General features: G+C 43.8%; 1 protein-coding gene across 1 annotated transcript in view; it reads right to left on the bottom strand.

The window, feature by feature from the left end:
* Window positions 1-8,255: 8,255 nt before the first annotated feature.
* Window positions 8,256-23,211, bottom strand: part of Dcbld1 (discoidin, CUB and LCCL domain containing 1) — an 84,573-nt gene continuing 69,617 nt past the window's right edge. Inside the window, exons 7-11 of the mRNA XM_087911012.1 lie at window positions 17,699-17,739; window positions 16,054-16,141; window positions 14,738-14,787; window positions 11,973-12,092; window positions 8,256-10,167 (exon numbers count right to left, since the gene is read on the bottom strand). Coding sequence (XP_087767138.1) covers window positions 9,647-10,167; window positions 11,973-12,092; window positions 14,738-14,787; window positions 16,054-16,141; window positions 17,699-17,739 — 820 coding nt within the window. The 3' untranslated portion in view covers window positions 8,256-9,646. The remainder of the gene's footprint in view (window positions 10,168-11,972; window positions 12,093-14,737; window positions 14,788-16,053; window positions 16,142-17,698; window positions 17,740-23,211) is intronic.

Genomic DNA, 23,211 nt, shown 5'->3' with positions numbered 1-23,211 from the left:
AAAATGTGGTCTAAACAAATCTTTGAGAAGCCCATACCCATACTGTTGGGTTTATCTGTCTTCTGAGTCATGTTTTCTTATTTGTGTGCTTAAGCCTATATTAAAATATATTTATTAAACCCCAACTCTGATCATAAAAATCAGTTTTAGAAAACATGCTTTAGACCCAGGCAGGCCTCGCTGGTGAGTGGCGCTTGTTGCTCGAGGAACGGTGTGAGCCTGCCCAGCAGTGTTGACAGCAGGTTGGACTGCACTTGGGCCTTTTCTCTCTACTGGGTTTGTTTGTGTTCTTCTCTTAGAAATCATAGTTACGAGCCTGATCCTGTACTTGGTCCTGTGCAAGTCAGCCAACTAGAGGTGTGTCCTGAGACTCCTCAGACAGTAACTCGGGAAAGATCCACAAGGAGAATTCTCTGGGATATTTAGCAATTTGGACACTAGAAAAACATTTCTATAAGAGTGTCAGCAGAAGTGACTGTTCCCATTAGATCGTGTTGGTGAACCTCTGATAGATGAGCGGTGGGGAGGCTGTGATCAGATTGTCAGCGCCTCAGCAGGAGAGCGAGGCCCCCAACAGTGAGAGGTCTGGACGAGGGCATTCCATTGTGCTTTCATAGACCATCTTCCTTAAAGAGAGTGGGGGAACCTCGAACCTTGAAATACATGGAAACGTTTGGATGGATGTCCCTAGGCTGGTGATTGCTGGCCCTCTTGTAAAGGTAGCCCACCCTTCCTATTAAAAACTCATACCAACACCCCATATCTCGAGATGGTAGTAGCCCCACGCACTCTGCTGCCTGGCGTACAGCAAGGGTTAAGACCCAGCAAAGATACGCAATGTGAGAGAAAACTGCACAGCAATAAGTGTTAGAATTAAGCTGGCGTAGTGGCACGCTCCTGTAAACCCCATCACTTGGAAGGCAAGAGGGGGGATAAGTTCTGGGCCACCCTGGGCTCCATAGTGAGCGCCAGGACATCCCAACCTATGCAGAGTGAGACCCTATTTCCTCCACTACCTAATATTACAATTAGCATAGTCTACCAAGAACCAGTGGAGTACTCCAAGGATGGGATGATAAGAGGGTGTGGTCAAGAAAGAATAAGAAATAAGAATGTGTGGTCAATAAGAAATAATCCTAGCTGCAGGGGGTTGATTACCTTTGGAAAAGGATGTTTATGAGGACCATACTTAACCACAAGGACACAGAACTCAGGAGGGAAAAGAGAAGATACGCTGGATATAATTTTGTGTCCCCCCAAAGCTGGTATGTTAATACAAAACAGATTAAGACGCATCTGGGATAGAAATGTTTTTACAGTTTACCACGAATGTGAAATAATTCTAAGCTTCTGACCTAGTTCCTGTTGCTGTGGTCAGACACCATGACCAAGGCAACTTAGCAGAAGAGTTTATTTGGGGCTTCCATTTTCAACATCCATGCCACCATGGCAGAGAGCATGGTAGCAGGCAGGCGGGCGTCGCGCTGGAGCAGTATCCAAGAGCTATTGATCAACAAGCATGACACAGAGAGCTAATTGGGAATGAATAGACTTTCGAAAAACCCTCAAAGCCCAACACTGGCACATCTAGTCCTTCCCAAACAGCTCCACCAATGTATTCAAATACATTAGCCTGTGAGGGCCATTCTTACTTAAGCCACCACAATATATTAGTCTGTGAGGGTCATGCTTACTCAAACTACCACACCTTGTATACACTTAAAATAGCCTCAAAATATATAAAGGGAGGGGGCAGGACGGCTCAGTAACTTGATGACTTGAGTTCAATCCCTGGAAACCACAATGAAGGAAGACATTCAACTCATGAAGGTTATTCTCTGACCACTACAGAAAAAAATCACAGTCCACACCACATAGGTGCACACACACAGTAATAAAATAATACATTTGAATATGTATAGTTGTCGGAATTGGTAGAACCACAAGAAAATTATAAAAATGCATCATAGCAATACAACTTCAAAAGAGATCAAGACTTGAACAACAAGGTTTTGCTTTAAATATTAAAGTTAATCTTAAGTTAAAACTGTAATTTTTTTTGCATTTGATAAAAGAAAGACCTGTAGTTTCTAATGAGGAAGATAGGTGAATTAAGGAAACTCGAGTAAATGTAAAACATACACTAGAAAGGATTGTTGTTTTAGAAAGGTAGGTGCAATTTGAGAAAGTGCCAGTAGGGGGCAAAAGATTCCAAAAACTGCATCTAAACTACTGGGCTAGATGGCTTTTTTGAGGATCCTTAGATAGACTAGACTCATTCTAAGAATGAATAAATTGAAGTTTGGAGAAGTTATGTCATTCAAGGTTACCCAGTGTCAGTCATGATTTAAATTCCTCTCTTTATTCTTTAATAAGCTGCCGAGAGAGAAAGGGAACTACAGATGAATCAAAGGCTTTCAGGGTTTCATTTCATTGACATTATTTTCCTTTTTCCTAAATGGCACAAGGACTGATGAAGCCTGGGTTTGGAACAGTTACTTTAAAAAAAAAAATGGTGATCTAGAACTGTAAGGTGATGAAATAGAGGCAGATCAAAGGTTCAGGAGCATCCTCGGCTCCATCATGAATTCCCTGCCCCCTGACCTATATGGGACTCTGTATCCAAAAGCAAAGCCAGAAGGACAGAATGGATTATTTATCTGTAATCCTAGAACTAGGAATGTCCTGGAGACATCAATGACAGAATGAAATCTATGCTCCCATGATGGTGCCTATGGGATCAAAATTGTCTATGCGTGTCTGGTCATTTGTGCTAATTACTCAGACCACAGGAAACCTGTTGTTCTGTGCTCACCTGCTATTTCAGGCTTAGCTGTCGAGAGCTCATCCGAACATTCCACTCGGGCTGGAGAGATGTCTCAGTGGTTAAGTACATAGGCTGTCCTTCCAGAGGTCCTGAGTTCAGTTCCCAGCCCTCACATGCTGGCTCACAACCATCTGTAATGAGACCTGACACTCTCTTCTGGCCTGCAGGTGTACATGAGGGCAGAATAGTGTATAGATAGTAAATAAATAAATCTTTTAAAAAAAAAAGAAAAGAAAGAAAAGGAAAGAACGTTCCATTCACTCATCCTGTTCTACACATTGAGGCCACACTGAAAAAATGCTGTCTTAAACTCCCTTCTTTCATTAGAAGGAACAAGGACATGCAGAGAAGAACGTAATGGGTGAAGAAGCGTTTTGTATAAAGAGGCTGTGTGTGGTGACATAAGCCAATAATCCCCGAACTTGGAAGGCAGAGGCAAGCAGTTCTTCGTAAGTTTGAGACCAGCGTGATCTACATAAAAGTTGCAGACCAGCTGAAGCTATGCAGTGAGAGCCTGTTTCAGAAATAAGCCAGCAAAAGGATTACTACCCACAACTAACTATGGTGGTTTAAATGAGAATGACCTCCATAGGCTCATATATTAAAATGTTTCATTGGAAGTAATTTTGTGAAGGAAGAGCATGGTGCATGTATGGAGGTTGCAGAATAACTTGCAGGGAGTCTGTTCTCTCATCGTGTAGGATGTGGGGATTGAACTTGCGTTTTCAGGCTTGATGGCAAGTGCCTATACCCCCTGTACTGGGTAAAGTTTTTAAGCTGACACACAAAGCAATGGTTCTTTTGTTAATGTTTTTTTTAAAATTATTTATTTGTATTTTATATGCATTGTTATTTTGCCTGCATGTATGTATGTCTGTGAGGATGTTGGATTCTCTGGAACTGGAGTTACAGACAGTTGTGAGGTTCTGGGAATTAAAACCGGAATCCTCTGGAAGAGCAATCAGTGCTCTTAATCTCTGAGCCATCTCTCCAGCCTTGTATTTCAGAAATGTGATTTGAAGACAAGTCTTCCATCCATGCTAAATGGGCCTCTGTGAAAGTCAGGGCACTCATTTAGCGTAGATCATTAACAGTTGGTAATAGCGGAAGTGAGGGAGCTTTCATTCCAGCCACTACAGATACAACCACACTTAAAGGCAGGCTGCAGTCATACGTGCCCATCCTAACATGGGAGGCAGAGGCAGGCCATCACAAGTTAAAGGTTATCCTCAACTACACCGAGTTTACACCAAGACATCTTGTACATCAGGGTCTAACTCAATAAAATAAAAATAATATAAAAAACCATTTTGTTCCTTTGTTTTGTTTTCGAGGCAGGGTTTCTCTGTGAGCCTTGGCTGTCCTGAAAATTGCTCTGTAAACCAGGCTGGCCTCAAACTCAGACACCCATCTGGCTCTGCCTCTCAAATGCTAAGATTAAAGCCTTACACCACCATGGCCTTTTTCTGTTTTCCCTAAGAGCTAGAGATGGCAGGTGGAATATAGCTTGTCATTAATTTTAAGAGGAATAGAGGGTTCAAGTCACCTTTGCAACAGAAGAAGGCCCTGTATGAATTTGGAAAGATTTGGGGAGTCCTAACATAGGGATAATTTCTAGCAGACACCGGGAACTTTTGTGACCTTTTCTGTTGTACTGAGGAGGCTTCCCTCTATTCTAGGAAATTGTCTGTAAACCCTGTGAACGTGTGCACCTGGCTGTCAAGGTTTGTAGATGAACTTTAATTGCCATTCTTTCTCTGCAGAGGTCTCTAATACTGGACAGTCTTTCAAAGTTGAGAGTTAGCCAGGCATAGAGGTACACGCCTTTAATCCCTGCACTCAGGAAGCAGAGGCAGGCAGATACATCTTTGTGAGTTCGAGGCCAGCCTTGTCTACATCAAGAACTCCAGGACAGCTAGGACTACCTGGAGAGACCCTGTCCTACCAAAGTCAATAAATATTTAAGTAAAATGTTAAGGAGGTAGAGCACAATGGTCTGTAACTATATAACTCCAGTTCCTTCTTTGGGCTTCTGGAGGCATTGCATGCATGTGATACACATACATGCAGACAGATAACTCATGAGCATAAAAAAAAAAGTTTTAACTTGAGGAGACACTAGAAGATTGTTTTATATGAAAATTTGCCCATTTTGAACAATATTTTTATAGTTCTATGAAGTCTCTTTGCTGCAAGAGTATAAGATATAAGACTTTATATCAGTCTTAGACATTCCTTCCACAATAGGTTATCTCCTGTGTTTCGTAAGTTTTCATTGCTCCACTTTACAGAGCACGGTCTTTTATCAACCAGTGATCCATTCTGTCTTTCCTGTACTGCTGAGGAGGTGGTCTTTGGGCATTTTGATGAGATGAGGACCATCTGGGACCACGCCCAGAAGTTTATGCAGTTGTGTAGTACTCTCCAGGAGAGTTTGGGTTCGCTACAAACTTCTTAGTCGTAACCGCCCTATCAGTCAGTCCCTTGGCTCCTCATGGATCTGCTCCACTGATTGCCCCACAGTGAATCACTGCCTCCTGTAGAGGGAGCTGTGCTGCCTTCTAGGTTGGGAGAGGACACCTATATTCCACTGGGAAATTTTAGCCATCAACGTTCTGCTCCCCTTCCAGATGGGCAGACACTACAAACCTGTTCTTGGAGTTGTTTGGATGTTTAAGATCTTTTCTTGTTCTAAGTGTAAGGCCTGAATATGGGCAATAAGCACTGTTTTAGGGACAGAGGCTTGAGAAGCATATTCCCTTTAAGGTACCAGGGCAAGTAACCATTGTGTGTTCTGCTTTTTAAATGAGTTTTCTATCAAACTGTTGCTCCCCATGAGCCATCAACCTCAAAGCCATGAAGAGGCATATCTTTAAGCTAATAAAAATACACGTATTTATTATTCCTATTATCATTTGTGTGTGGGGGGGGGTGGCTTGCACCTGCCTTGGATATGTGTGCAAACTGCAGATGACTTTGTGGAGTCCATTCTGTCCCCTTTCATCTTTACTTGGATTCTAGCATTGGATTCAGGTCATAAGACTAATGCAGCAAGCGCTTTGTCTGATGACGTCTAACACTGTCGGGACTTGGTGTGGTGTCTCAACCTGTTGTCCCAAGATTAGTGTAGAAGCCCAGATAACTATCAATGTGGTCACAGCCACTGCTTTAAAACAGCTTGGCCACTCTATTGTCACTGAATCTAATTGCTTAGATGAGCAAGTGACTGTGATGGGTCAGTTTGGGGGTTCTGTCCCCTAAAGTAGAACTTTGCCTTTTGCGTATATAGAGTTCCTGTATACAGACATTACGTAACTCATCATTTGAATTTGTCAAGTGTACTTAGACATTTTTCAGGCCAGTGGAGAGGTTTTCTTCCTTGAAATGTTCCATATGAAGGTTTGCTATAAACAACTTGATATCCATATTTGACAAGAAAACCTTCTGCTTAGAAACCCTCAAAGTTATCTTAGACTCAGGCTTCGACAATGAGGGCAGTTTTCACTGGGATGAGGGGGACAGCGTGCAGGCTGTGCAAAGATAAATCCCAAATACTAACCTTTTGGGCTTTTGCTGGAGATAACAAAGGGAAGAAAGCCAGAGTAACTACGGTGATAAAGTTGCAGTCTCTTTTGGTGATGCCACCTCCCTGGGCTCCACCACCACCTGCCCAGGATGGAACGCTACAGTGTGAGCTGTGTGAGCCAGCTGTATTTGGCACCATGAAAAGCTTGTGAGAGGAAACGATGCTTTAAGGATTTATTTCTGCTCATGGTTTAAGTCCAGGCTCCAACACTGTGGGTCTGAGACGAAGATGGAAGGAGTCCTCAGCAGAGGAGACTGCTCAGCTGAGTCAGGCAGCCAGGAAGGAGACAACATGGGAAGGAGTAAAATAAATCTTCCACTGGGTATGTCTTAGGGAGGCTTCCTTTCTCCAGTCTCAGCCCACCTCCTGGTGTCCATTCCTTCCTAATGTTACCAGTTATGATTCCATTAAGGGATGAATCTAATGAGATGATCTGATCATCTCTCAATGATCGGACCTACCAGGTGGGGAACAAACCTTGAACAAGGAGCTGTTTGAAGGTCTCTTCCTATCCATTCTTTCCACTGTATTGATACATTGAGGATATTTGTCACTCACAGCTCCGTGAACTCAAGTTTAGAGAATTGAATTTCTGAGGCACTCTGGCTGAAGGGGAAGAAGTTCTGGAGTCCAATCTGCCTCACCCAAACAGAATTTAGTGAATGTAGTGGGCTATTAAGCAAATTAAGACAGTGTCTGATAAATAAGGCATTTTTTAAATAATCTATTTTTATGTGCATTGCTGTTTTGCCTGCATGGATGGATGTCTGAGTGAGGGTGTCAGATCCCCTGGAACTGGAGTTACGGATGGCTGTGAGCTGCCATGTGGGTGGTGGGAATTGGCATTTTGTTTGTGGCTCCGAGATTTTAATTGTTTGTTTTTTGAGAATTTTTGTTTCCTGGCTGACCTGGAACTTGCTTTGTAGACCAGGCGTGCCTCTGCCTTCCAAGTGTTGGAATTAAAAGCATGTGACACCAGACTTAGTGGTAAATGTTTGTGAGTTCAAAATTAGCCTGGTCTACAGATCGAGTTCCAGGACATGGGGAAACCTTGTCTCCAAAAAAAAAAAAAAAAAAAAGCCATGTGCTACCATGACTGATGTCTGTAGATTTTATGTGGTCACATAATTTTGATGTTAAATGAAGCCTGTGTACGTAAAACAGAACTGAAAATGTCTGGGGTCACAAGGGGGATAAGGGATGGGGATAGGAAAGAGAAAGGGTGGGTAGACTATGTTAAACATGGCATACACATGCACAAAAACACTAAAAATAAGGTGAAAATAGAGAAATCCAAGGATTTATTAGAGGATTTATGCAGTGAGCCAAACAGACAGGTGACTGGAGGTGAACACAAGTCAGCTTGGTGTGGGGGTGGGGCGCGTCTCTGTATGTAAACAAACGCTCGTGACTCTTCATGGAGTGTGTGTTCTAAGTGGCATTAGTGTGACTGGAGAGTGGTCCTTTGACTTCATAAGTTGTCCCCGGCACAGTTTAAATCAGTTTCTACAAACAGGAAAAGCAATCATCACCCAGGTGACCGGGCATCAAGAACTAATTGTTAAATAGTTACTAATTGTAACTATTTAACCTGACAGTGTGACTAAAGCCTCTCACAGGACAAAAAGGAAAACCAGATGTGACGGTGCACATCTGTAATTCCAGCAAAGGCAGCAGGATCAGAAATCCAAGGTCATCCAAAGCTACACTGAGAGTTGACAGTCATCCTGGGCTATATTAGAGCCTGAATTTTAAAAGTTGCAAACTGCCTTATGGAAATTCAGCTCCAAGGTGAGCCTCTCACTAGCCCAACAAGCAGGGGCCCAATGAGAGTTCAGGGGCTCTGATTTGGCATAGTTTATTACAATTAGGATACACACAGAATCATGTAAACTCCATAAAGTAAAATGGTTTATCCTTCACTATAACCAAACAGTCTGCCTTGATCTTTCAGCACCCCATTTTAACACAGATCTGATTCATAGAAAACAACACACACACAAAGAGGGTTACAGTTTTTAAAGAAAGGATTGTGGGTTTTTTTGGTCCATATTTTCTATTAACAAACAAAACACATACATTTTTCCTCTTTGGCAAAAGAGGTTCAATTCCCCCAGTTAATTCACAAAGCAAACTCAGGGAAAACAACACTGAAGACGAGGTCCAGCCGAGACCAGGGCTACTCTATGAACATAATCACATATGTAGAAGAAAACAGCTTTTCACACCACCAGTTCAGCTACCAGTTCTCCCCTGGAAAAGCTCTACGTAGACACGCGGAAGAACACATTTCAAATGTCTGCTAGTTTTCCAGGATAATGGAAGTCACCAACACGCACTATTTCTGGAGAAAGCTATGAGAAGTAGGCCTTCTGAGCTCAGCAACATTTTTAAGCTGGGGTTTAGGAATACCTGACAGTCCCCCGAGCTACAATTGCTCGGCTACCTTCATTACAAATTGTGGAGAGAAAGCGTGGACTGCCTTCGGTCTCAGCACCCTGGAAAGGCAGATTTGCTTGTGAAAACTGTGCTTTAATAAATAAGGCCAAGTCCTTGCCTTAGAGAATGGGGTTCCTCAGGGTGCAGCTGGGTCCCACACAGAGCCAGGACACTGAGCTGCCCTCACTCACTAAGCAGGCAGCAGGTGCTCTAGTGGTGTGCTTGCTTGCACAAATCTACGGCCATGATAGCTAACAATCATTTACCCCAACCTTGTGTGCTTTTCATATTTCAAGTAATTTCATTTCTTCCAGGAGAAAAAAATGTTTTTAAAAAATGTTTTTAGTTTATCAAGAATGAAACGAGCCACCACAACCAGACAGGGTTTTTTAAACAGACCTGCAGCTAACAGTGTCAGATAACCCAACACACTGAGAAACGGGCACATATTCTACCGCATCTCTGCGAATTCCAAGCTTTCACCCTAGCCCCTATGTAGAAAACAAACACCATAAACTTCGTTACTCTAATTCATGTTAAATACGACTGTACAAATTGCACATTTTACAGCACAGCATCACAGTTGGAGAAATGGGAAAAGTCTCTATTCCTGCAAAATAGAAACCAACCGGCTCTGCTGGAAGGGTCGGAACAAAACCAGCTGCACAGTTCTGTAAACAGTAAGTGAGGTTGTCTCTAGGATCACGAAGAGTCTACACACGCATGCGCGCACTTCTCCAGTGACTTGCAGCAGAGCTCGCTCAGTACCACAGCAGGTTTCTTTCACATTGGGTTCACAAAAGAGCAGTCACGGCCATCTGGTTGAGGGGTGCAAGTCCGTTTCTGGGTGCTGAATAACCATCATTCACCCCAGGAGTCATCTGCAACTGAGGAGCAGGGTCTCCACTGTCCAAGAAGCTACTGGGTGCCGGCTTGTCGTAGGCACCACCCACAGGCTTGGGGCTTGCTGGCCTCTGATAGCCTTCACTCTGGGTGGCTCCCGCAGCCGGGGGATACCCTCCGGAGGAAAGGGAGTGTTTGTGAGTGGGCCTAAACCCAGGCACTCGGTAGCCGTCCTGCGTGGAGAAGGTGTGGGCTCGTAGCAGGTGCCGCTCCACGATGGGCGTGGCGTACTCCGGCTCAGAGTGCGTCAAGGGCAATGCGTACTCATGGCGGCCCAGGCGTTGAGGACAGTCATAGTGGCCACTGGCGTCAGTGCTCACCTTGGCCTCCTCGGTGTCTGTGTCCATGGGCCGGAAGGTAGAGCCCTTTCTCGTGACTGTTCCGGTGCCAATCATGAGAGGCTGCTGATAATCTGAAAGCAAAGGAGCACATCATTAGTGCACCTGCAGACACGAGGGTGAGTGAGCGAGTCGCAGAGCATACTTTCCCTTCCACGTGACTCTCCACTGGGAAATATGAAACGCAAGTCAGATGCTGCAGCTGCGGCTTAAACCACCATAATACTGCCTGTTTCAGGAAGCCACAAAAGGCCACCGAACCATAGAAGACAGTAGACATTTGGTTAGGGGGAAAATGTTCTGTAGAGGAGAGGCATTTACTTACGCATTTATAGACAGGGTCTTGTTCTATAACCCCACCTAGACTTGAACTTGTGATCGTCTTGACTTACCCTCTGGTTTGCTGGGCTTACAGGTGTGCAACTTCATGTCCACTTTAGGGGTGACTTTTACTTATTTACTTGAGGTGAATCCCTGTGAGGGACTTTTTTTTTTCCTCTTGATTAAATTAAATCATTAGAAGTGTAAAGACCCACTTCTAATCTGGATCATTAAAGTGGGAAGATCCACCTATAATCAGTATATAAAGGAGATGGAAGAAGGAAACTTGGCTCTCTCTTTGCCTGCTTGCTCTTGCTAGCAAGTCCATTCACTCTCTGGCATTAGACCCTACTTCTTTGGGATTTTGGAGTATACTGATGGGTCAGCTGAGACAGCTACCTTCATGAACTGGACAACAACTGGATTCTTGGGCTTTCCATTGGTAGATGGCCATTGTTGGAGTAGGTGGACCACAGCCAGTAAGCCATTCTAACAAGTCCTTTTCCTAGGCATACACACACACAAATACACACACACATTCTATAGATTCTTTTACTCTAGAGAACCATGAAGACAGTTTGATGTGGCAAGAGAATTAAAGGACCTGGGTTAATGGAAGCAAGAGATCAGCAATAGGTCCGTGCTTAGTGATGAGCATCCGGATAACGAAAGAGCCCTACTGGTTTTTAAAGACAGGGTTTCTCTGTGTAACAGCCCTGGCTGTCCTGGAACTATCTCTGTAGACCAGGCTGGCTTGAACTCACAGAGATCTGCTTGCCTCTGCCTCCTGAGTGCTAGGGTTAAAAGCACGCATCACCACCACCGGCTTCTTTTATTTTTTTTGGCCAAGAGTCTTCTAAGACAGTGAAATAACTCAAGTCTTTTCAGAATTGATGTAGGACTATCATTCCACGTTACAACAGGAAAAAAGCAGAGGGAAACCAAGTGACTTTCTCCACTCACACAGCAGTCAGTAGTACAGTTAGGACTTGAAGCTGTTCCTACCACGTGCTATGATCTGTCAGATCATAGGGGCTCAATGTATGAGACCTTAGATGTGGGGTCTCACTCAGAATCCACACACTAGCAGCCTGAGGGACCTTTGGGGGCAAGCTGAAGAAGATTAACAGTCCAGAGATAAAACTGGAAGACAGGACATAGTGATGCTCCCTCAGAGACACTGAGCCATTCTGACCGACAGATCCCCTAACGCAGCTCCCTCTGCTCAGCAGCCGAAGACGTATTAATTCATCATTCAGTTAGCCTTTCTTGACCCTCTTTCCTAATTCTTTAATAAAAGCCTGGGTGGCGAAAATAGATCAGCTTCCAGAGACTAGCAGTGCTGTGGGCCTCTGACCATTTGTGTCATTGTGTGCCCTGTAGGTATACCCGACTCAGCTGAAGGATCTATCAACCAATAGCTTAGTGTCAGCTTGAAACTCTGCAGAGTACAGAGTACAGACTGCTATAATAAGGGATCTTATCCTTAGCGCTGTCCTGTTCCCTGTCTCCCACAGTGGAACCTCCGTAGAGAACGGTCCCTGAGGATGACACTCACCTGCCATATCACTAGTGATAAGATCCAGCTTCTGTGTCATCTCCTTCTCATTGTCATAGCTGATGGTAAATTCGGTCGACTGATGCCTAGCAAAGGGATATTTAATCTGCTTCCAACAGCCTGAAATAAAGAGAATAGGAAGTAATTCATCAGGCATCTAACTCACACACTATGCGTTCCTCCGGGTGTCAGACAGAAGTCAGTCTCTTGCAGGATGTTGATAAGCCCTTCGGTCAGTGTGATGACACAAACCCATCAATATGCACATTGCCCACTGATGGCTTTGTTCATTTTCTTGAACTAGAGTCTATTTACATAGCCCTGGCTGTCCTGAAACTCATTCTGTAGACCAGGTTTGAACTCACAGAGATCTGCCTGTTTCTGGCTCCTGAGTGCTGGGATTAAAGGTGTGTACCGCCATACCTGGCTCCCACTGTTGGTGTTAAATGTACCTGTGGACTGGAAATGTGGTTCAGTGGTTAAGAGCACGGGCTGCTCTTCCAGGACTGCATTTCGATTGCGAGCACACACGTGGCAGCTCACAGACATTTGTAACTCCAGACTCAGAGAATTCAGCATCCTCTTCTGGACGCCGTGTACACCAGGCACGGACATAGTTACTGACATACATTCAGGCAGGCAAAATACACATACACATAAAATAACTAACTTTAAAAAAAAATGGGCGTAGCCTCCAAGCTCTGGAACCATCTGGGCCCAGTTTTCCATCATCCACTTATGACTCGCACCCCTGAGGGGACAACACAGCTGTTGTTTAGACTTGACCTCTTTCCAACATCTCCAGGCCTCCGCTGTATCTTCCGGGAATGGATCAAGCAAGGATCATGTGTTTGTTCTGGAGAATTCTTAGGGCACAGGTCAGTGGTATCTACCCGTAATCCCAGCACCAAGAATGCCACAGCAGGAGGATTGCTGGGAGCTCCAGACCAGCCCAGAATTAATAGTGAGTTCAAGGTAAGCCTGGGCTACACTGAGACATTATCTCGGGGACACAGAAAACTACCAAGGGAAGACACAAAGAGCAGACACAGCAGTGAGCTAGCTGTGATCTAAGAAATACCGGAAGATATCAGGACTATTTGTACAGCCCTATAATCTTAAAATACTCAGGAGGCTCAGGCAGGAAGGAAAAAAAAAGTTCAAGGCCTGCCTGAGCTACAAAGTGAGTTTAAGACTGGCCTAGAAAACTTAGTGAGACCCTACCTAAAATAAGAAATGAAAGGGGGCAGGAGAGCCGACTAGTGTTGTAGCTCAGTGGTAGAACTCTTGTCTACCATAGTTGAATCCTCAGTTGTGCAAAGAGGTCTGAAAATGCTTCATGCATGTTGTTTTTTTAATTGTCCTGATTATTATTGGACTCTGTATAAAAGGTGTGGGTGTGCCTGCCCATGTCCTGGTACGTGCAGAGATCGGAGGACAACTCTCTGGAGTCAGGTCTCTACTACCGCTATGTGGATTCAGGAATCAAACTCTGGCCAGCTCACCAGCCCTGCCTGTAGTCACTTACTGTATTGATTCTAAGAATAGAATCCAGGCCCAGCACATGCTCAGTTCACTGACAGGACTGCTGTCACTCTCCTTGGTGACAGACAGTATGGTAGTCTAATTTCCCATACACATACACAAATGAAGAGTTTAAGTGGGAAAGGACGCATGCTAAATATGCTAAGATGGCACGAACGTGCTGAAGTAGAACACAGACTACACACAATGAAATTCTTCATGTAGCTTCGTAATTCAAAGGTTAAAAAAACAAATAGTAGTCTCATATTAGCTACCATTTATTTTCCAAAAACAAAGGAACCACAAACCAAAGTATTAAATGAAAGAATTCTATAAGCAATTCATATCTTAAATGGCACGCTGTTCTTAGGAGAATAATGAAATCTTGCCCAGTGCGGCCTGGACTATGAACCACCCTCCTGTCTGGTGTATCCGCTCTCTCTATGCCACCCTCCTGTGATGGTCAACTTGACAGAATATAGATTCACCTGAAAAATGGGTGTCTAGAAGGGGGATTATCTTGATTGTATTAACTGAGGTGGGAATACCCACCCAACATGATGGGGCCATTTCCTGCCTGGGATCCCGAATTGTAAATGAAAGGAGAGGGGGGAGGGGGAGGAGGGCAGGGTCAGGACACGGACTGGGCAGTAGTTTCTCTGTAGTCTTGGCTTTGTACACTAGGCAGGCTCAAACTCACAGAAATCCGCCTGCTTCTGCCTCCCAAGTGCTGGGTGGGAATAAAAGCATGTGCTATCATGACCAGCTCTTAAATTGCTTTTTTCTGAGTATTTTATCATAGCAAGAAGGAAAGAAACTAAAACCCTCTCCTTTAGTCACTTTACTTTATGATGCACCAAAGCAAAATGGTGACACTGGCCATTCAATTTCACTATATTATAGCTGATCTATTCTATTATTACCTAGCTGTTTGCTGATCTCTCACTGTCTAATATATAAACTACTTTCCCAGAGCTATGCATGTACAAGCTTTCTCTCTATATATTATTTCGTTCTATCTACAGTTTTGAGGAACCACTGGTGTCTTGGAACATAGCGCCCACACCATGGACAAACCACAGATAGAGTGGCTTACTGGGTACTGAACCCAGGACCTTGCATGTGCTAGGCAAGCACTCTACCACTAAGCTATACTACCAATCCTACAAATGCACTGCATTGATAGACCTTGCCTCTTTCCTTAAAGACAGAATCAAATGCAGATGGAGTTTTAAACCAACCTGTTTTCTGAGCCTCGGCTGATACATACGGATTTCCTTTTTTCTTCCTCCTATTAAGACAAAAAGTCCTCCTAAATATTTGGAAGTCAAGTTGTCCACCTTGTCTCTTTATATAATATGAATATCAGAATAGTACTTACCTCATAGGCTTTCCTGAGAACTGAATGATCTAGAAGCTGTCATATGCTTACATATAATGATCATATGTAAATATATCTTATAATGAAGGTCACAATATTTTCATTGATACTAATTTTATTTTGTGTACTAGAAAACAATGTTATTATTTGATTTTCTCATTGGCTCAGGAAACTAATAAAATCCTTAAGTAATTTGTAATGATCATTTTTATATACTATTTGCTATAAAGTACAAACTATAGGTGCCTTTAAAAGCAATTAATATCAGTTATATTAACTATATAGAATGATTCAACATTCTCCCATACTAATATACATATTTATGAGTTCTGACACTGTTTAAAATGTAAAAAGAGAACTTGAGAATATTTTCTACTTTTGCTTAAATCCAACTTCTAACATGTATTATAATAATAAAAATGGTGTATAAGAGTTATGGTCCCCGTCATGGTGAAGGTCTTTGTTCTATGCTGGGTTGTTTGGTGACATAGGTGGGAGCTGAACCCAGGCCCCAGATCCTCTTTCTAACACACTCTCCATGGGTGGGAGAAAAGGGGAGACTTCAAAAGGAGCATGTCAGCTCCCAGGTGCTGACTTTAGCAGCACTCATTGGGAAGCCTTTATCAAAGGTTTCTATGTGACGAGAACAGATTAGAAAGTAGTGTTGGGTATTTCTATGCCAACATCTGGACCCAACTTACTTTAAAATAAGCTAACATTTCATCTCTAAATAAGTCGCGCTGCTTCTTTAACACACATTTATCAGAGGCACAAACAGTTGGGGTTTGTGAATGTGTTAGGATTATCAACTTGATGGGATTTAGACGTGCCATGGAAAAACACCTCTGGCTTGTCTATGAGGGTGTCTCGGAGCCTAGAAAGGTTTAACTGAGATAGAAAGATCCACCCTCATTGGAGATGGTAGCACTCCATGCACTGGGGTCTCAGATTAAAAAAAAAAAAAAAAGAGCCAGCCGGCAGTATTCATTTCTTTGATTCCTGACGGTAGATGAGATGTGACCAGCTACTTCACAGCAGACTGTATACCCTCAAACTGTGAGCCAAAACCAACCCTCCCTTTTTTAAGTTACTTTTGTCAGAGTGATGAGAAAAATCAGCTATAAACTGTACATATATAGTGAGAGGAAAAAAATGAAACTGTGTAAATTCACATACTTCCTGAAGACTGCGAAGACGCCCACTCCAGCCAGGACAAGGATAATGAAGACCACGGAAGGGATAATCACGGTTGTAATATTCATTCCTAGAGAAGAAAGTCACCTCGTTATAACACCAATCACCCATAAGCAAAACTCAGGACCTAAAACTGCTTCAGAGCTTGGTGCAGTGGTGGACAACTTTAACCCCTGCACTCAAGAGGCAGAGGCAGGAGAGGATCTATGTTGAGTTTCAGGCCAGTCAAGGATACACACAGGGACCCTGCCTCAGATAGATTAGATAGATAGATAGATAGATAGATAGATAGATAGATAGATAGATAGATAGATAGATAGATACATAGATACATAGATACATAGATAGATACATAGATAGATACATAGATAGACAGATACAATAAACAAAACTGCTTTGCACTCGGGGGAAAATGTCCATGCTTGGCCTTTATGGCATTACAAAGTAAAGGGGGATGATGTAAACTCTGAGCCAAGTCTAGAAAAATAAAATTGTTCCTCCACTTGAAAAGGGCAGTTTTCCACGCTCCAAGGCTTCGCTTTGACTTGGAGCTTCTTGCTGGCTTCAGGCTAACTCCCCGAATCAGGACGAGGCAGCTGAAGGGAGGAAGCAGCATGCAGAGTTGGCAGCAAAGCTCTCACCCTCAGCGTCCACAGCTCGGGGAAGATTGACAGAGAACTGCCACCTTGCCTGGGTTGGTCCCCCAAGCGCTCTCATTGTCAGAGCTGTGGCTGAAGAGGAAACGCAGTCTGATGTCCTCAAGCAGCATTTTACTCTGCAACTGAAAACATCAGGTTTCTCTACTACTCTTGCTGTGCCTCAGATGAAGAGGCGCTCCTGCCCCAGAACCGACCCCTGGCTAGCGACACTGTAAACAAATGTAGGCTAATACTCTGCACCTTTCTCTGTGATCCTTGGGAAGAAACTAAAGGACAAGCAGAAGTCAAAATGTCAGGCCGGCATGGTGGGCCATGCCTTTGACCCCCACATCAGAGAGGCAAAGATGCAGATCTCTGTGAGTTCAAGGCCAGCCTGTAAATCTCATTCCAGGCCACCTAAGGTTACATAATGAGACCCTGTCTCAAAAAGACCAACAACCAAAGTAGCAATGTCTAGTTCATGAACAAGAGGTTAAAAAAAAAATACAGGTAAATCCCACTGCTATCATTCATAAGAGTAAAATTTCAGAAAAATCTAACAATGTAAATATTGTGGAAGAGAATGGTTAATCAATGGCAAATACATATACAGTAATTTAGAAAACACTCATAATTCAAAGTTAAATGAGAAATGTAGAGTATAGCATTCTACTGCATATTACTGTGTCTGTGTGTACATACACATACGGCTTATTACTATGTATGGGCACATACATGTTTACACAGATACATGTTTACTACTCTGATTTTTAAACTGGGTCTCGTGTAGCCCAGGTTGACTACAAACCTGAGGCTAATCTTCAACTCCTGATCCTTTTATCTCTATCTTGAGGTAGGTCACAAAGATCAGACCCAGCACCACCAAAGGAAACAAAGAAAACAAAATAGAAAATTCTTGAGCTCCATAACCTGGGGACTTTGCAGGACTAAATCCCCACAGAAGACTGCTAGGCAGTCGCGACCCTCACCTGTGGAGGTGAACAGGAAACGCTTCTCCGACAGGGAGCCACTGAAAGAGAAAAGACGAACAGGCACGTGAGTTGTTTCGTTAGATATTGGAGCCAAGCACAGAACCCTCCTGCCAACTTCCTGCCATCATTTTCAGCAGTGTCTTATGGATGAGCCAACCCAGAAACCGCCATAAATTAAGAGACAGGTGGCATGACTCGGAGGCATGACCTCTCTTAATAAACAGTATGGGTTGATCGTACAAAATGCCTTTAACTATGGCATTCTCACATGTACACAAGGTGACTTTGATTGCACTGAATCCCCTCACCCCCACTCCAAACTCTCCATGGCTTCCCCAACCTGAAGAGCCACCTATCCTTGTGTGTTTTCTATTATTGCAGCAAACATGGCGGCCAAAAGCATCTGGAAGGGGAACAGGTTTACTTCATCTCATAACTCTTAGATTATACTCCATCACCGAGGGAAGCCAGGGCAGGAACTCAAGACAGAAAGCTGCAGGGCAAGAACTCAAGGGGAGGACATGAAGGAATGCTGCTTACTGGCTGGTTCAATCTGCTTTCTTACACAACAAAGGACCACCTGCCCAGGGGTAGCACCACCCAATACACTGGGCACTCCCACACCAATCATCAACTGAGAAATTACCCCAGACATGGACAGAGGCATTACCCCAAGTGGACAGAGGCAGTTCTTTAACTGGGGCCCTTCTCCCAGATCACCCCACTGTGCCACATAAAAGCCGAGCAGCCCATTCCCTTTCTGCTTTGCTGCTATTATCTTTAAGCTCTGGTTATGTAGCCCTGGCCTCCCTCGATCTCACAATGGTACCCTAAGCTAACCTTATTTGGCACAATCCTCCTGCCCCAGCTCCTTACCTCTGGTGTTAGAGACATGCACCGCACCACACCCAGATATTATATTAATCTAGGCTCTGCACATGAGAGAAAAATGTGATGTTTATTTTCCCGGGTCGGGCTTTTCTTGCTTAACATGTTGCTCTCTGGTTCTATTCTCCTGCAAATGCCCAAAGTTCATCCTGTATCTATTCATCTGTGATGGGCATTTAGTATGACCCCATATACTGGAGTAAGTGTGGACATGCAGGTATCTCTGATGTGTGGATAAAAGTCCTTTGGTTTTATGCCTAGATATGGTATAACTGGGTCTTAGGGTAGTTTTGTTTTTAGGTTTTTTTTTTTTTTTTTTAAGATTTATTTATTTTACATATGAGTACTCTATTTGCATGTACACCTTTGCACCAGAAGAGGGCATCAGATCCCATTATAGATAGTTGTGAGCTACCATGTGGTTGCTGGGAATTGAACTCAAGACCTCTGGAAGAGGAGCCAGTGCTTTTAACCGCTGACCTATCTCTCTAGCTCCTTGGTTTTAGTTTTTTAAAGAACCTCCATACTGGGATGAGAATGCAGCTCTCGTGACCCTCTGGGAAAGGTACATACTGTGGGGAATAAATTTAGAATTTATCAAGAGCCCCTCTTTTGTCTGATACTTTAATTTTCTTTCTCCTAATGTCCCCAAACTAAGAACTACATTGGAACGTGGCCTCCCAAATGTCACATCAACCACATATTGCAACACAAATGTTTATGGTTGTTCTCGCTACTGCGAGGCAACCAAAACATCCAGTTTTGTTTTTTGTTGTTATCGAAGAGAATTAGAAAGGATAACTGTTGAACATGAAGAAGTGAGTCTTATGAGATGGCTTAATTGATAATGGGCCCAATGGGTGATCCCTAAAATCTGCTTCTCCTACAAGTTGTCCTCTGACCCTACATGAATGCTGTGGCATGTATATGCCTGCGTGTGTACATGCATACACGCAGACACAATTTTAAAATGAAATAATACGTTTTTATAAAGAAGGGAGGTTCTGCTACCAGCTCTCTGCCTGGTTTCCCTCCATATCAGCTGGCCTCTACAGTGCACTTCACTGTATCAAACTAACTGATTGGGACAAAGTCACACTAAGGGCACACAAACTTTCTCCTTCAAAACTACCACCTGGGAGAGGGCAGGGCTCTGAGGCACCCGCAGTGAGGTGAATGAATTCCATCAAATTACAGCAGTAAGAAAGCTCCCCCGGGATTCCAGAGACAGACAGTCTGGAACAATCGGAGGTACACACAAAGGAAAGGCTGTCCCTGCTGACGGTCAGAGCCTCCTCCTTGGAATGAGGTCAGTCCCTCTTCCTGATTCCATTCTGGTCTCCGCAGATCCAGGAAGTGGCCTGACCCCCGGATGAGTCCCAGCAGGGTCTGGATATTTACTTTAGGGACCCCTTCTTCCTCAGCTGCAATGCTTCCTTCTCTGTTTTTCCCCCCTGGACACCAAACAATCATGTGTGGGAACAGAAGTTCAATGACCGAATGTACGGTGCTTCCCCAAGGGCAAAACATCACAGATCAAAACAGTTGCTCCCTGAAGATTTGGGATCTAAACAAGATGAGGAGACTGGCTTACCATACAGCTAACTCCCTGCTCAGAACAAAGATCAGGGAGAAATCACGAGAGCTAGGAGGAAGTACAGCCCTTTGTATATTATAACTCTGGACTTTCTACTCCCACCAAAACAAAAACAAGACGATTCAGTCAACTAAGTACAAGATAAACCGCCAACTTCCTACAAGTCGCTAATCATTTTCATTTATGTACATATTTGGCATGCAAATTTAACTTCCACGTAAAAGTTATATTTACGCATTAAGTCTAATTGCTATGTGGGTAATTGAGAGAATTAAGCCTACTTTTAATTCAGCCATTTTAATGTTTTTCTTCAAAAGTAAAACAAAATCCAAGCAGTACACATTAAACTTGGTCACCATGAAGCATTCAGACACATGTAAAAATAGGCCAAGTAGTTGAAGCAGTCCAGGCAAGAGCATCTTATCTTCTTGAAAAAAACATCAGGCCTTCAATAGACATACACAGAAAGTTCTCAAAAGTCAAGATCAGGTTGGCATTTAAAGGTTTACAGCACAATGTATAAACAATCAGTTCTGCCACAAGCAGGATGTGAAATTTAATGTTCTGAGGTTGAGGTAGATATATATCTAAAAAATATATGCTCAGGCTAGAGAGATGGCTCACTAGTTAAGTGCACTGGCTACTCTTCCAGAGGACCCGGGTTCAATTCCCAGCCCCAACATGGTGGCTCACAATACATTCTTATAATAGGATTTCTACCAAACAAGATAGTCCACACTTTTATGAGGGTTGTCTTTGTCAGGGTTACGACAACTGTGATAAAATACTAGGACCAAAAGGCAAGTTGGGGAAGAAAGAGTTTATTTGGCTTACACTTCCGTATAATAGTTCATCAGTGATGGCACTCAGGACAAATTCTCACGCAGGGCTTGGCCTGGAGGCCGGAGCTGATGAAAAGGTCATGGAGGGTGCTGCTTACTGACCTGCTCGAGCTTGCTTTCTAATAGAACCTAGAACTACCAGCCCAGTGCGGCTCTATCCACAGTGAACTGGGCCCTCCCATATCAACCACTAATTTAAAAAACGCCCCCAAAGACTCGCCTATAGTGCTGTTTAACGGAGGCATTTTCTTAACTAAAGTCCCCTCCTTTCATATGACTTTAGCTTGTACCAAGCTGACATAAAACCAGGCAGCAGAGGATGGAACAGGGAAATACAGTCTTGAGCTTTCTGGGTGCAGGAAGGGTCTGGGGTGCTGGGGAGTGGCTGGGAGGTCAAGTATTTGTCTAACATGCACAGAGCTCTGGGTTCAGTCTGCAGCACTGAATAAACTGGGTATATACCTGTAATCCCAGAATGGTAGCAGTAGAGGCAGAAGGATCAAGAGTTCAAGGTCGACAGGAAGCAATAGTTAAGAAGGGGACTAGAGTAAAATAGTAATGCTAGAAACCACCATGCAGAGAGCTGAGTGGCAGAAGATATACATGTCCTCCTGATTCACTTCCTACTTGTGGATCCCAAAGAGTATGCAGTTTCGTTCTGAGCATCATCCTTGGGACTAAAACTCTGTGGAAACTTGTCCAAAACACAATCATAGTAGAACATTTCCAGGGACAGCAGCTGGTGTGGGATTCCCCTCTGGATGCTGTGGATATGTTTTATTACCAATGGTTAATAAAGAAGATGCTTTGGCCTATGGCAGGGCAGAATATAGGTAGGGGGGGAAAACTAAACTGAATGCAGGGAGAAAGAAGGTGGAGTCAGGCAGATACATTATAGCTGCTGAAGTAGAAAGACACCAGAGCCTTACCAGTAAGCCATAGCCTCGTGGCGATACACAGATTAACAGAAACGGATTAACTTAAGACGTAAGAGCTAGCTAGAAACACACCTGAGGACATTGGCCCAACAGTGCTGTAATTAATATAGCTTCATTCGGGTCTGGGAGGCCAGGAATGTGCAGTCTCCTTTTACAACTGGGAAGAGGGGGCAGTGAGAGGGTGGGGAATCTGGAGGCCCCAGGAGCCTATCTTCCCCACTATCCACCTGCAGGGAGCCCGCTTCTCCACCACTCCCCACGGCCCTCTCAGGTGTGTGGGCACCTGCACTTTGGAGCAGCCTACGTTCCCTTCCATACAGCTCTGTGCATCTCCTAAACTCTAAGGAAATTCGAATGTATACAAGGCTTTGTTGGAAATCAATTTACATGCTCACTCCCATGAAGCAAACTGAGACACTATCACATAACACAAGCCCTTGCTATTATTATTTATTTATTGCTGCTTATCTTACTCCTCAAGAAACAGTGTCTAGAAATCTCTGAAGGTCAGGGAAGACTCAGTGGTTCTATCAACATGTATTTCAGTTTCCTGACCTCTTCTGTAGTAGGTGCAATTGGAGATGGTCAGTAATTTACTGAAACCATGAAAACCCAGAAGAAAAAGGCATTCATTCTCTCCCGCAGGTTCAGCTGGGAGTGGAAGCGCTCCTCCACACCAGGGCTCAGGCCATTTTAACTCTCATGCTGGCACAACCAGGATGCTCATTTATTGCTACATTTATTTTCTACATAGATTATAAATGCTGTTGAAGCTCTCAAACATTTTTAAAGATTTATTTACTTTATTTTTTAAGTGATGAATGAAAAAAAAAAAGGAAAGAAAAGGACATGACAGCTCCTAGGTGTGGTGGAGGAGAAAGGTTATTGTAGATCGGTGGGAGAGAGCATCCTCAGAGGCAGGGGGGATCTGGGAGAGCTCAGAAGGGGCATGACCTTGAGCCATGTGTGTGTGTGTGGGGGGGGAAACGGAGAGAGGAGAACCAAGTGCAGCAACTGGGAGGTCAAAGGTGTAAGAGGGGAAGGGTAACCAAAATGTCTGGATTATATAGGGAAGAGCCTCTGGAGGAAGAGCAGCCCAGGCCCTGGGCTGGAGAGTACAGGGTAGAGGGCAGGGTAAGCCAGTCATACCCTATAACAGGTAGGGACTGAGGGATGCTGGGAGAACCTGGCAGCCAAGTCTACTTTTGATAATATTAAATAGGCATGTCAGCTGTTTGTTCAGCA

Source organism: Myodes glareolus, chromosome 1 (assembly GCF_982192425.1).
Source record: "Myodes glareolus chromosome 1, mMyoGla1.1, whole genome shotgun sequence".
Taxonomy (NCBI): Eukaryota; Metazoa; Chordata; class Mammalia; order Rodentia; family Cricetidae; genus Myodes; species Myodes glareolus.
The sequence above is the reverse complement of the archived record's forward strand: the minus strand, read 5'-3'. Positions and strand labels throughout refer to the sequence as shown.